The following is a 14,761-nucleotide window of genomic DNA, read 5'->3' as shown; positions in this document are numbered from 1 at the left end:
TGAGAGACCTGCCCCCCCCCCCCGAAACTGCCACAGGTGCCGCCCCTCTCCCTTGGCTGCCCCAAGCATCTGCTTGTTAAGCTGGTGCCTGGAGCCAGCCCTTGCCAGCACTTTAAGCAGGGAGCTGGAAAGGCTGTTAGAATCTCACCTGGCATGATCTTGTACAAGTCACATAACCTCCTTTATGTGCCAATTTCCCTATTTGTTAAATGGGACTTGTGGGTTGTGTGGTGTGATGGTTAATTTGTCTGTAGTGGACTTTGAAAGTCTGATGAGCTGTATAAACATAGCTGCCCCCCTCTTGGGAAACAGTAGCTTCCAGTTTAGAAAGCAGCACTCCCCCTGTTTTCTTGCTTATGCAAGTCCCCTCTTGTATTTCTTCTGAAAGGTGAATATCATAGCAGTGGAGGTCAACCAGTTGTCTTTTTATTTCCAGAACAGGTAAAACATGGGTAATGGCAGCTTCCCCAGCCCTGACATGAAAGGACATCAATGTGGACTGTCATTCAGATGGCATTCTTTACCGGATCAGGATTAACATAAAGGATATGGATACTAAGTTTGGGATGAAGGATGTGTGTGTGAATCTAAGAGCGGGGTGGAGATGTACTGCTGCAGAATGCAGCAATTTGCTCAAATTTTAGTTCAACAGCTCTCAGCGCTTGAAATATTCTCAGGCTTGACAAAGCAAGTAAAATAATAAAAATAAAGCAAATGCTGTAGCCAAGTGCTTTTGGCATGCAGCAGAAAGAATGTCTTCCCCAACTTGAAGAAATAGTCCTTCCCTAGGGAAGACATCCATTACAGGAACTGATACAGAAACTTTACTGTAGAGCATTGTTTGGAAAAAAAAAGTTTTACACTTTTCATGAGTTTAACTTGTAGCAGGCTAAACCTGTCATTTAAGCTTTGAGACAGATGCGTTTGATGAGGGAGGAAGGAAAAAAAGCAAAATCTCTTAAGTTGCTGAAAGCTTGCAAAGGAAGCCTGTCTTTTCTCTAACAATAACGGGCCTTATACTGCGATCTAGTATTATTAAGTCTGCCTTTGATGAGCTATGCCACCATTCTTACTAGTACAAAAGCAATCACCTACCACTGTTTGCCATCGTGGCTTGGAAATTGTAGCTGTTTCAGTACACTAGGTTTAGGCTTTGATGCCACTGAAATATTACTCCTGAGGGAATTCTGCTCCAAAAAAAATAAAAATCATGTGCACAGTATTTTAAAATTCTGCAAATTGTATTTGTCAATAAATAAATGTGGCTCCAGCATGGCAGTGGGGAGCACAGGCCACTGGCTGCACTGAGGTGAGAGATCACCCTGAAGCCTCCGCCTCCCCCAGTACAGGGATTCGGCAGTGAGGCTGCACCTGACCCTGACATAGTGCAAGGGGTGGGCCTGTCCGAGAAACACCCCGGCGTCCTGCCCCTCTGCATCAAATGTGGGTGGGCAGCGTCAGCCCTGCAGGATCCAAGTGTGGAGGGATCCAGGTGTTGGGTGAGAGGTTTCTGTGTGGGGCAATCTGGGTGTGGGCAGCTCAGTGGGAGATTGGGATGCACAGGGGCTCGTTGCAGGGGCAATGGGACTTCAGAGGATCCAGGTGAAGGTGGTGTGGGCTCTGTGGGGGGGGACAGACTCTGGGGAGATGGGGCTCAGCAGGGGTGGTCTGGGTTTGAGGGGCTTAGTGGGGGGGTCTGGATGCTGGGGGTCCAGGTGTAGCTGGTTGGGGTCTAGGTGGGGTTGGGCTTGTCAGGCTGAGGGTTCGATGAGCTTGCTTAACAGGGTACCCCAGCTGCTACCGCATGCCAGGCTCCCACTTCCCCCCCTCCCCTTACTTCCACATTCTCCTCCCCCTACCCTATTCCCCCCCCTTCCTTCCCCACTGCCTCTTCACCCACCCCCCTTGCCTTATTCCCCTCCCCTTACCCAGCCCCACCACAGGCACTCACTGTTGCACAGAAACAGGAAGGCTCCCAGCAGACACAAAGGGAGCATGACTGGCATTAGAAAAAGGCAGCATTCAGCTGCAGTCAGCAGAGCTAAGAGGTAGCCTCCTTCAGCTGGGCAACTGTGCTTGCAGAAATGAGGGGGGGGAGCAGCATGTAACCCCATGTGCCCCCCATGCCTTGCCTTTGGGGGGAACCCCCCCCAAAAAACTGCACCCATGCTCATCCCCCTTCCTTGCCCCCGCATGGCTTTCCTGTCATTTGCTGCAAGGAAGTGAAGTAATGGGCTGGGGGGAAGGAGGCATTTTCTGCAGGCACACACAGTTCCCCCAGGAGTAAAATATAACTCAACCCCAAAGTCAAACTAACAATGTAACTCATTTTTCATCAGCCCAGGATGAGCCAACAAGGTGATTTAGTACTGAAAGGCTATTTGCATTATCTTCAGGATTTTCTACATGCTTGGCAAACATTTAAGATGGGCTGATCCATTCCCGACAAAGCAGTATGAGCTTCTTCACTTCAGTTAGGGTTAGGACTATGCTAAATATCAAGCCATTAAGGTTAAATGCAGCCAGTGTTCCTACATCGTCTTGCTCCTTGAAGATGCAGCCCTCTGAACACAGTGATAGTTATCACAAAGGCAATATGCATTCAGAGAAAAGAATTTCACTCAGTCTCTCTGCCACGGACACGCCCTGCACATTCTCAGCAGCTGCCTGAGGAACAACATGGTAGAGTGGTAGAAGGGTGCTTTTCATCCTAGCTCTAGGCAAAGGGAAAAGCAATTGGAACTAGCTGAAGTTCTTTAGCCATTTGGCCTGAGAAAGGTGAAGCCCTTTTAGCATACCCTGGCAGAGCCTGTGTTGACACTGCCCATAAAAGAAAACAGATGTTCCGATTACTTTTTAGAGACAAGCTGGAAAAGCAAAAACCTTGGGTATAAATATAGCTCTACAACAGCCATTACAGACAGGAAATTATCTAAATATAGCCTAGCAGAAACCTATCTCAGGCATAAAGACTATTTATTTTACAGGGACCATCTCTGAACTGAGAAACAGTTCTGTGTTGGTAACACCACTACCTAATTTATCTCAGTGGCCAATGAATTAGACACCTCATACAAGAGCCAGCTAAATAAAACCAGTATTGTGTAATCATTTTCACAATAGGGCAGCAGTTCCCAAACTTTTGAGGGTCACATCCCCCCTTACAGCTGTCCATGCCCCCCTGGAGCCATGGCTTGGGGGAGGGGGAAAACACCAACAGGAGTAAAGAGGCTGGGGGTGGGTCTCGGGCTGGACTGAGGCTCAGGGCAGAGCTGCAGCTGGGCCTAGGCCAGGTGCCGCTCCATTCCCGGCCTTGTCCCCCAGCTGGGAATGGAACCATGGCCAGCAGCCGAGGCTGTTGCAGGGCTGGGAGCGGAGCCGTGCGGATGGGGCCAGGGATGCAGCTCAGGGAAGGACCAGAGCTCACTTTTGTCTGCCTGAAGACAACACTGCATCAGTTACATTCAGTGTGTCTGGAATGTCTTTAATGGTGGTAAAGGCTAGACACTCTTAAAATGAAAACTTAGATTCTGCAGAATTTAAAATCTGTCAGGGAGCCTCAGTTGTATCAAGTGAGTGAGACAAAGCAGTCAAAGACAAGAATTCCACACAACACTGCAGGATAGGAACTAAGATTTATTGAACAAGCTTTCGCAGCCTGCTACAATAAATATCCTTTTGAGTGTATGTGAACAAGTTTAGAAACAAGGAAGGGACTCTGACATTAATACACTAAGATCTCCCTATTAGCTGTATTACTCATCATTTTCAAAGTCAGCAGCGTTCTTCCTTTTCAGTCGCTCAAATTCTTCGTTCCCCCAGGTGTAAACAATATAGGCCAGCACAAAAGCTTAAACAAAACAACAACAAAACAAGCATGAATATCTACAAGTTACATTACAGTAGATACGTGAAAATGTCTTGCATTATGCTGCATTGATTACAGGCCTGGGATAGACTCTGGAAGTTACTGTAGAGATCACCATGTTTTAAGGCGATTCCTTTGGATTTTTAAAGCCCTCGACAATATAAGTAAGAGTTAAACACCTAAAAATCATCCCGATGAGTATTTGCACTCTGCCATCATCCTATTATGGATGCCTAGATTTGAGGCAATCGTGCGTGTACTATGAATGGCCCTATGGTGTATGAAGAGTTCCTCCTGACATCTCTTAGCCCATTCCTCTGGATTTAAATCCACCTGTGACAGCTGCTGGCCCCATATCTAGAACATTTTCTCTTTCATCTCCCTTTATGTAGCATACCTGCTCCACAAACTGTCTCATGCATTTGTAGTTTTGATGATGGTTTTATTCCCTGAATTTAAGATCTTCTTATAAAAGTTTTAACATAAAATTCCATGCTTGTGGGCAGGGGAAGATTATTTTATAAGCTTTTTAAAAATAAAGATTTGAAATATAGATGCAGAAATGACACCAATCAGCATCTTTAATTTAACTCTGGCGTTAGTGAATACAGTACATATGGGACACAAGGCAGTTCAGAAGTTAAAATAATTCACTCAAACAAAGGAATTAGGACTTACGAGGAGCTACCCTGAAGACCTGTGAACGAAATCGCCTCCATACATTTGGAATTCCTTTGGTGAAGTAGTTAGGGAATGCCTTCTGCTCAAATGGAGACAAGCTGTAAGTGATCACATGCCTCACTCTTGCCAAGTTTCCAAAATGGCCACCCATTTTAAATTGCCTGTACTGCAAAAGCAAAGTGCTAGTTACTATGGAGATAGACTGATTTTAAACACAATATTCCTCAGGATGGATCCAAATCGATGATTTGTATGATAAAACAATTGGATTTTTAACATTTAAATAGTTTTTCTTTTTAAAAATAAATCCAGCTGAATTTAATACAAAATATGTTAAGGCCTAAACTTATTATAATCTCTTCAAACATTTAAATAAAAAATATGCTGCACTCACAAGTCTATCAAAAACTTTGAGCTACAGAATGCTTTTCTATATAAAGAATCAGTCAATGAAATTCTAAGTTTTGAGATCACGCTTTATAAATACAGCACAATAGGTATTAAACTGTATTAAAGGCTTGATCCCGTGGAGGACTTAGAGGTGGTGTTGCTGAGTGCAAGAGACTGGCAAAGTCATCACAAGCATTTGGACCCAGCCTCTGAATCCAGAAGACACCATCGTGTGTATCATCACTAAGGCTAGGTCTATCTTACCCGCCTGAATCGGCGGGTAAAAATCGACCTCTTGGGGATCGATTTATCGCGTCCCGTTGGGACGCGACAATCGATCCCCGAATCGGCGCTCTAACTCCACCAGCGGAGGTGGTAGTAAGTGCCGCCGACAGAAAGCCGCAGAAATCGATTTTGCCGCCGTCCTCACAACGGGGTAAGTCGGCTGCGATACGTTGAATTCAGCTACGCTATTCACGTAGCTGAATTTGCGTATCTTAAATCGACCCCCCCCCCCCGTAGTGTAGATGTACCCTGAGTAGCAAAAAGATGCACCGAATGTAACGGAAAGGCTCTACTTAAGTTGAAAATCAACATGTTTGGAGGGTTATATCTACCCCTGAGAATGCACCTCTCTCCGCAAAATGTCTGAGGTACAACTGGAAACGCTGACTAAAACCAAGGATTTAAATCGAGGCTTTCCACTTGGTGATTGCAATCAAGCCACCTGGAAGGGGCTGAGTCGCGTGTCGAGGCGGGATGAGCAGAGAGGAAGCTACGCGGTGTTACTTCAACTTCCACCCCAGGATCCCACTTCAGCGCCACTGGGGACCCGGGCCGGGCCGGGCCGGGCCGGGGTTCCACAAGGTCTGGCTGGGTGGGGACGGGACCGACCCGCATTAGGGAGGGAGGGAGCCGGACTGTGCCAGTAACTCTCCGGGGGCAGCCGCAGCCCTGGGGGAGACCCGCCACCCCCCGCCCGAACGGCCCCCGCAGCCGCATGGCCACACCCGCCCGGCAGCGGCGGCTCCCCCAAACCGCTCCGCTCTCACCCAGGCCCGCTCGCTCGGACGTCCGGAGGTCACGTCTCCGCGGTCCTGCCAGGGCCCCCTTTCCGCTTCCGGGGCGCCATCCGGGTTCACCGAGCGGCCTGGCCCCGCCTCCCGAGCGCGGGGCGGAGAGGACGGGAAGGCGGCAGCGCCCCCTGCAGGCTGAGAGGGCGAAGGAGGACGGGACCCCCACGCGTCTGCGCGCTGCGGTTCCTCCGTTCCCCCTCTGCCCCCCCCCGCCCCCGCGGGGTCTCCTGGGTCCCACTGCCGCCCACTGCCCCCGCGGGGTCTCCAAGGTCCCTCTGTCCCCCACTATTCCCACGGAGTTGCTCTAGTCTCTCCCCCCCCCCAATACCTCACAGGGTCTCCAGGGTCCCTCTGGCCTCCCCTTACTGCCCTCCCCCATTGGGAACTACTACCCACAGTCTCTATGGTACTATCCCAATCCCCCAGGCATAACCTCTCCTGAGGTTACTCTGACCCTCCCACCACCTCTCCGTGAATTAATTATTGTTTCTATTTGTAGAGCGCAGCCAGGGCTGGGTGTGGGGTGACCATGCTGGGGCCTTTAGCACCACTCTGAGGTCAAGGTACTAGGCCCCTTGCTTGTGCCAAATAGGTCATACTGCTCCATGCATAGGGGCTATAGGAGTAGCAGATGCTGCTATTACAGCCAATAGGTTAATTAACCTGGTAACCCCAGACCCTGACCTTGCCTTTGACACAGGTCTTGTTCATTCAGACCAGTTTTGCTTGTTTTTGGGGAGTTTCCTAAATGTCTTCCTTAATGAGAGGAGGGTAAGGTTTCTTTCGTCTTCAGCATCTTTCACGTGCTTCCCTCCTACCACAAAGGCCCTGCATCATCTTCACTAAGAAGCCTGTTAACACCACATGATTCATCCAGAAAGATTGTTGCTGGCCCAGGCACCGAGGATGGAAGAACCAGTCTGATAAGCAGGGTACTGAAAATAGCCAAGTATAAGAATCAAGCTTGCTTGTCTTACATGACAGCATATTGTACTGTTACTGAAGGGTCATACTGGCCCGAGATTAGAGTTTACAGTCAAAATTCACACCAGTTTGAAATTGTGTACAAAGTACTTTATTGATCTGCTGTGGTCCTGAGAGATCAGTAAATAGAATCACTTGGTATTTTGGCAGACATTTTCTAATGGTTAAAATTGAGGTTAGGGCTGAAGAATTTTATAGTTTTTTTTAATATATATAAAGTAAGTTTTTATTTCAGTTTGTAAAATCTCAGGTTGGTCAGCTTTCCTGCCTCAAGCTGTAACCTGAACAGTTGCAAGGATCAGGCTAGAATTCTTCATCCTAGCAGCTACACCATTGCACAATTAGGACTTGCTCCTATCATCTTTTATTTGCCCAGCTCAACCCAGTAACTTCACACACATAAAAGAGTCTACAGCATCAGGATCTTTGCTAGTTGTATTCTGAAGGTTTAAGTCTTCCCCTCAAACATCAGATTGTCCACTATGGCAAGTAGGATAGGCATAGCCTCATCAGGTGTGCTAAACTTTATGTAAACATTGTAATTTATCACTAGGATTTTGCAAGACTGGTTTTTACATTAGGTGTAGTGAAGAGGTAAAGTAAGGATCTTGAACTCACTACAGAGAGTCAAATTCCTCTCTGAACTTGATTAAAATCACTTCATCTGTTTGTGCCCGTTTTCCCCATCTACAGAATGTGGATTAGTATTACAGTAATAGCTGGGAGCCTCACTCACAAACCAAGACAGCATTGTCATAGGCACTGTCAAAACACACACAAAAAACATTCCTGCCCAGGAGAGTTTATAATCTCAGTAATACTTCCTTGAGAGGATTGGTTGTGAAGTGCTGTAAAAGCCTCAAGTTAAAGACAGCTGAACAGTCCCTATTTCTTAAGTTCTCACTGTACAACAGTTAGTTTTCCAGAAAGAAGCTCATGATTATAGTAAGTACACTTATGGAACATGTCTTGCCTTGGTATATTTTCTAGATAGTTACCATTTTCTCTCTCCCATGTCCATAAAAATAAAAATCACACATTCACCTCTTGTGCTTTAGATTTGGAACTGCACAACTCCCAGCACAACATTTACTGCTCTAGCTCACTATCACAGAACTAAGAACTAGCTGGCAGGATTCTAAAACATAGATTTTAAGAGTATTTTTATGGTAAAAAGAGGGTCTCTTTATACTTAAGAGTAGCTGTTTAAAATGACAATCTATTAAGGAGCAAGCTTTGAACTAGAAAGGCATTGTAGAACCACACCAGGTGAAAGGGGGACTCAGGAGCAATTAAAAACAAAAAAAACTTAAAAAAAAAAAATCTTAAAATGACTTAAAACTAGTCTTATGTGCAGTAGCTGCCTGTCTGGAGCTCTGGGGGCAGGTATCCACTACAGAGTGTATGTTTACAGCAGAAGTTCATGGGAATAGATGTTTAGAATAGTAACAGGACCAGAGATTTAGGCCTGGAGATCCATAGGAGTAGGGAACATTAAGTTATTTGAGATATTGAATTTCAGAATTAAAGCTGTTAAGCCTGGCCTCTTTTTTTATTAAAAAAAGTATTCAGGTTTAGGAATACCAGTACATACAGTAGAATCTCAGAGTTAACACCACCTCGGGAGTGGCGGTTCATAACTCTGAAATGTTCGTAACTCTGAACAAAACATTATGGTTTTTTCAAAGTTTACTACCAAACATTGACTTAATTCAACTTTGAAACTTTACTAGGCAAAAGAAAAATGGTGCTTTTGACCATCTTAATTTAAAATAAAAAAAAAAAGCACAGAAAAGTCTCACCTTGTCGATTTTTTTTTTTTTTTAAAATCTTTCCCTTATTTTATTAGTTTAACACTCTACTTGCTTTTTCTCTGCTACTGTCTGATTGCATACTTCTGGTTCCACATGAGGTGTGTAATTGACTGGTCAGTTCATAACTCTACTGTATTTAAGTAACATTTAACTTCAGCAGGAAGTGTGACTGAACGGTTTATTTTTTGAAATGTTCTTTTCAAAACTGTATATTTAAGCTCATCATACCAAGTATGGTTTCATTTCTAAAGTTTAGTTCACAGTCTGAACAGTTATTTCTTGTTCATAGCTGGCCAGAGTAGAAAAAGCAGCAGCATTAAAAAGTTACTAAATGCCAGTTTTAAATAACCTATTAGTAAGGAGTGTAATTTTTCCTGCTAACTGTAGAAACAATTCTCTTAAATGTTTGAATGAGAATATTTTTACTAGTTACTGCCCAGAAATGTAGTTAGACTTCCTGGTACAAAATTAGGACCGTCTCCTGGTACAAAATTAGGACCGTCTCCTGGTAAGTAGTATAGTCACTTACCACCAACCTCTAAGAAAGCCCTAATAGTTTGACAAAACAGGTGGTCCATTTTTCAGAGATAACCTTGAATTTTGTCAACCAGGAGAGGGAACTGGTTTGAATCATTAAAAGCATACTTAAAAATTGAGTGATTGAGGAAGTCAGAAATACTAAAGCCTCTCCTTCTGTGCTCAGACACTTGCCAAAAATATAAAGTGTCTTTTGGATGCAAGTAAGACTGAACAAGAACCACACAAATGCCATGACATGACAGGTGTTTATTCCCCTTATTTTTATCCATAGCATTAAAGCTTACAATAGAATGAAATCCTTTACACTTTTATAAAAGATACAAGTTATGGATTATTTCTCCATATAAAAAGGAAATTAAGTAAAATTTCCTTAAATTTCTAATTTCATATTTCCAATTAGTTACAAGGGGCTACAAAAATAAGTGATGCCATTATGCAGATACCTGCCACGGACTCCATGCTAAATTGATAGCATATCTATTTCATAGAAGTTACTTACACTTATGACATTCAGTTGGTCAAGACTACAGATGGCTTAGAGTATTGGAAAAATATTCTGAAATAAGTAGCAGGAAAGTGGTGTTTAAATGTTACCGACAAGTACATTTAGTAGCTATCATATCTTCATATTCTTTGTAGACTATAGAACCATCAGGCTCTATTGTCAAGACACTCAAGGGACTATATTCAGCAGGAATGCAAGAAGGCCTTGGAACAGAGGAGTCCAATTTCTCATATATGATGTTCTGTACCATTGTATGGACAGGAGAGCCATAACGATGCCCAACCACCCTTGGGCAGTCACCTTTGCAATATTGAGGGTTGTATCTGTGTGGTGCTATTATCCATTTGTCCCACTTTAGTTGGCTAAAACTTAGTCGGAAGTTGTGAAGCTCACATTCATTTTGGGGAAACAGGAATTGTTTGAAGTATTCACTCAAATTATAAGTTGGAGCAGATGGGTTCTCTTTCACATCATCTCTTCGGTGGCGAGATGCCCTTTTATTCTGCATATTTTCTGTTCCCATTTCTTTCATGGAATCTGCAAGTGGATCATTTCTCCATCGGGACCACATTGGATTCTTCCTTCTGTGCCTAAGGGAGTTCCACCTACGATAAGCTTGCTCACTGGTGTCATTTAGGTACAATAAAAGAGAAGGAGGCACCAATGCCGTGTTAAAGGAATTTCCCTGTTTAGAGTTGTGGTGTTGATCATCTTTCAGACAAGTGAAATTCACAGCCATATGGATACTCCTCTTGTTAGAGGCAATTAGAGGCTGAAGAAAAGAGGTCACATCAATCTCAACCCATTTGTGTCTTCTGAGTTCAAAGTGCAGATTAAAAGTAATTGACTGAGGTACATTGGGACACACTTGACCAGAAGGATCATTTTCCTTAACAGCTAAGTGGCACGTGCATGTAATGGCAGAAGAACTAAAAACTGATCTGTCAAAGGAGTAGAGCAAGACAGACTTGAGTAAATGCTCCAGCGCAGTAACACGATCCAGATTGAAAAGCAGATCCACTGAGCGAAGGTCTTCTGAGAAAGAAAACAAAGTCTCTGTAGAGATTAAACAATTTTCAGTACATCTCTACCCCGATATAATGCGACACAATATAACATGAATTCGGATATAATGCAGTAAAGCAGTGCTCCGGGGGTAGGGGGGCAGGGCTGCGCACTCCAGTGGATCAAAGCAAGTTCGATAGAATGCGGTTTCACCTATAACGCAGTAAGATTTTTTGGCTCCTGAGGACAGCGTTATATCGAGGTAGAGGTGTAGTACTTGACAATGTGCATAATCAAACAAATAATTTAGACCTCAAAATTCAATTGAACTTAAATTTGATAGTCTGGCAGGGAATGTCCACTAGGATTCCAAAACCTTATTACTCTAAAGAAAATACATCAATTTGTCAAAAAAAAAAACAAAAAAAAAACCACCCACAACACACACACACACACACACACACACACACACTAACATTTTGGAGGAGCCAACAAATGGTAGATTGACCTGCTGGCTCCACATATTGTTCACGCAGTTGTGCCAACACTAGTGATACTTCATAAAAAAAGGGGCAGCAGGCAAAAATCTGTTTCTATTAGGTTAAGGAAGGAAGAATTGCAAAACTGAATATGATAGAAATGGCAGAGAAAAAAATCTTTGCAGGCTTTTAAGAGGTATTAGAAACTAGTGGGTGAGGAGGAAGCTATACAAACAAGATTGTTGGCAATATCCTCCCTTAGTGTCAGTCACAGGGAGACAGGAATTGCCTACTGGGTTAGACCCCTGGTTTATAGGGGTAACATTCTTTCAGAGAGTTGCCAGTACTAGGCCCTTCAGAAGGCTGTGCAAGAAACCCTGAAATAAGTAGTTGTGAGAAGATCTACCTCCATGAAAGTCATCCTAACCTGTTGTAGTTAACCCCTTGACTTTGAAGTTTTTCCAAATTTTTCTTCATTAACTACAAACAACGCTGGATATTCTTGTTCATGTAGATATCCAGTCCCTCTTTGAATTTTGCTAAACTCTTGGCCTCCATGACATCCTGTGATAATGAACGTTGCAGTCTGGTTATGCATTGTATATAAAAGTATTTCCTGTGTCAGCTTTGAATTTGCTATCTTTCAATTTCATTGACTGTCTCCTTGTTCTTGTATTATGAAATAGGGAGGACAGATGCTCCTGATCTTTTCTATACCATTTGTTATTTAATACTTTTATCATGTTCCCCTTTTACTCATCTGCTTTCTAAGGTAAAGAATTCCAGTTGGAGCATTTTTCCATGCGACTAATCTTTGTTAGCCTTCTCGGAACCTCCTCTAATTCTGCAACCTTATTTATTGAGATAGGGAGACCAGTACTGCATAGAATAGTCTAAGTGAGGGCTTTACTGATTTAGTGTAGCTGCTCATAGTATTTCATGCTATTCTCCATTCCACTAAACCTAAAATTGTTTGCTTTTTTGAGCATAGCTGCACATTGAGATTGAGAGTTAGTTCAAGTTTAGCCACCTGAATCACTATAACATAGAAGACATCTTAAAAAGAGACACACCCATAATTAGTTTTTGCTTTCAAGCATTACATTACCATGCTACACAGGGGATTTTATAGTAATGTACCTAAAATGGTAATTTGGCTGCAGTTTATGTGGCAGGTCATAACTAGTAAATCTTATCACTTGTATTAAATCTCATCTTACAGAGCACTTTGCCTTAAAATATATTGTGAAGATTCACATCTGTAGCCAGACATATACATATAATTTTTTTTTTTTAATGGATGGAGAAACCCTGAGTCAGAGTTGAAGTAACAGGTCCATAGCCATATATGTAGGATTAGAAGTCAAGAATTGCTGGTTGCCAGTCTTGTGATCTGACCACATCTTTCACCCCACCCCACCATTTCCTCCTTGAAGCTTCCCAGCTCAACAGTTTGTAATTAACTCATCCGAAGTCATGCTTTCCAAGTATGGATATTCATAAAGTGGGGGAAATGGAGTGGTTCTTCTCTAATAGAAAGTACAGCAGAAACAGTGGACTAAGTTGGAAAAGTCCTCTTGTAATGGGATCCCAACACATCATTAATAAGATCTCAATACTGAAGCAGATTTTGCCGACTATGTAAAATGCAGAATTTAAAAGTCAGTAAAAGGACAAAAGACAGCCAACAGATTTTAATTATTTCTTTTTCCTGCTTTACTCAATATAGCTTTAGATGTGGGTATTATGTAGGGTCAAAGGCCTAAATTATGGAGAAGCCTGGCCTAAATTCCCTTTAAGGAGAGGCAGATTGTGGAAAAACCCATTCAATGCAAGGGAAGAGTCAGTCGGTAGATTTAACAGTTACACCTCTGTAGAGAACAGAGGTTTCTTTAGTCTACCCCATTGAAGGAAAGGGGAAGAGTGTCTTAATTACCCCTCCCCCCACACACAGGTCTTTCCTCACCTACCTTTTATTTGGTCCTTGGGGTAGTGCTTGCACTCAGCAAATGGAGTGAGGAGCCAGACAGTGTTGTAGAAGTGATTTTTGTTGGCTTTTGGGATCCCTTCTTTTGTGGCAGACATCTTATATAGCCGCTTCATATATCTCAGGGCTCTGGCATCTGGTTGGAGTCTTGGGGCCTCATCTTCCCAACTGTGAGGTCTCTGGTCAGACAGCACCTTGAGAAGGGGTGGCAAGAGGGCATAGCCATTTCTCACACTTGGTGGTAATAGCAACACTGGAGGTAGCTCAGGGGGCTCATCCTCAGGAACAAGCAACAGCTCAGGGATCCTCTCAGACACTACCTCATCCCTAGAGCTAGGGGAACACAGAGCAACAGAAGAAAGTAACCTGATAGAGTAATAGAAACAGATGAAGATTCTCCAGGGAATTACCATGATGCTGGAGGTCATAGCAGAAAAACCCTATCCCCATGACAGGTTATATCATAGAAGAGAAAAAGAACTAAACCTGGCCTCTTAAATATGTTTCAGGTGTGAGTGGGAAGGAAGCATCTCTCTGATTACACCAGAGGGAGAGACCTACAGCTGGGGAGTGAATCCAAGTGGCCATTTGAGTTCAGGCTAGAATCTTTGCACATGTAGGCAAACAAGCACCCGCTCTCACAACTTACCCACTTTCACATGGAAGCCATTATTAATTATAGAAAGGTGCTAATTAATTAGCATGTGTATCCTCTCTAGCTTCCAGAAGGGACCACAGGAAATGCTGGCTGAATAATAGTTATTCTGGCTGGCTGTAGTTACCGCCCCAAAGCAACTTGTGATTCTAACGTAGCTGTGACATTCAAACATGTTTTTACCACAATAACGATGCCCACCCAAAGGTAACTGTTAAAAAAACCGCAGTGATAATCTTTTAATGAGCTGGTAAGAAAAAGGTTCCTGTAGAAAGACTGAAATTGGGTTTCTTACAGTACCACAGCTGAGATAACGGGGAATAAGAGAAGAAGAAGGAAATAGAGGGAAAGGTTCAGAGTAACTGAAAGAAACAGGAAACAAGAGTCCTTCATGAATAATTCTTTAATTTGAAATCTGATGTTTAGCTGCTCTGGTACACTCTGGGCACAGTCTGAATGCCTTCTGTAGGTAGATCTCTCTGGTCAGCTAAGTAGTGATAGTATATTAGTAATGAGAGGGACTAAAAGTGAACACACTGTGTTCTAAGCATGGATCTCTGAGATAGAAATGGCTGAATTCCTATCCCTACTCACCCTGTTAATTTCTTGTGTGATCTTTGGCATTTAGGGTGGGATGCACATTGCACAAGGGTATTTAGATACCTTATTCTTGTTTCTAGGCATCACTGTGATCCACAAACCCCACTCAGCTTCTGCCTAGCCCAGTTGGCACCCAAACTCACTCGGTGCCGAGGTTATTTCCTGATGGCACGTACA

At 43.4% G+C, this 14,761-nt stretch overlaps 2 protein-coding genes across 2 annotated transcripts; both read right to left on the bottom strand.

The window, feature by feature from the left end:
• Positions 1–3,616: 3,616 nt before the first annotated feature.
• Positions 3,617–6,139, bottom strand: LOC117882189 (cytochrome b-c1 complex subunit 8). Its single transcript, XM_034780237.1, has 3 exons — positions 5,992–6,139; positions 4,547–4,715; positions 3,617–3,850 (listed from the first exon to the last, which is right to left on the bottom strand). Exons 2-3 carry the CDS (start codon positions 4,698–4,700, stop codon positions 3,756–3,758), a joined length of 249 nt encoding a protein of 82 aa, XP_034636128.1. The 5' UTR covers positions 4,701–4,715; positions 5,992–6,139; the 3' UTR covers positions 3,617–3,755.
• Positions 6,140–9,943: 3,804 nt separating this feature from the next.
• GDF9 (growth differentiation factor 9) lies at positions 9,944–13,757 on the bottom strand. Its single transcript, XM_034780415.1, has 2 exons — positions 13,313–13,757; positions 9,944–10,893 (listed from the first exon to the last, which is right to left on the bottom strand). The coding sequence occupies exons 1-2, from the start codon at positions 13,755–13,757 to the stop codon at positions 9,944–9,946; spliced, it is 1,395 nt and encodes a 464-aa protein (XP_034636306.1).
• Positions 13,758–14,761: the final 1,004 nt, after the last annotated feature.

This window comes from Trachemys scripta, chromosome 8, assembly GCF_013100865.1.
Source record: "Trachemys scripta elegans isolate TJP31775 chromosome 8, CAS_Tse_1.0, whole genome shotgun sequence".
NCBI lineage: Eukaryota > Metazoa > Chordata > Testudines > Emydidae > Trachemys > Trachemys scripta.
The sequence above is the reverse complement of the archived record's forward strand: the minus strand, read 5'-3'. Positions and strand labels throughout refer to the sequence as shown.

Bases quoted from the DNA above. Each gene is read 5' to 3' on its own strand.
- LOC117882189 (XM_034780237.1), bottom strand. From the start codon at position 4,700: ATGGGTGGCCATTTTGGAAACTTGGCAAGAGTGAGGCATGTGATCACT. The intron at 3,851-4,546 runs GTAAGTCCTAAT...GTTTTGTTTAAG, and splicing joins GGTCTTCAGGGTAGCTCCTC to CTTTTGTGCTGGCCTATATT.
- GDF9 (XM_034780415.1), bottom strand. From the start codon at position 13,757: ATGACCTCCAGCATCATGGTAATTCCCTGGAGAATCTTCATCTGTTTC. The intron at 10,894-13,312 runs GTAGGTGAGGAA...TTTCTTTCTCAG, and splicing joins CCCCAAGGACCAAATAAAAG to AAGACCTTCGCTCAGTGGAT.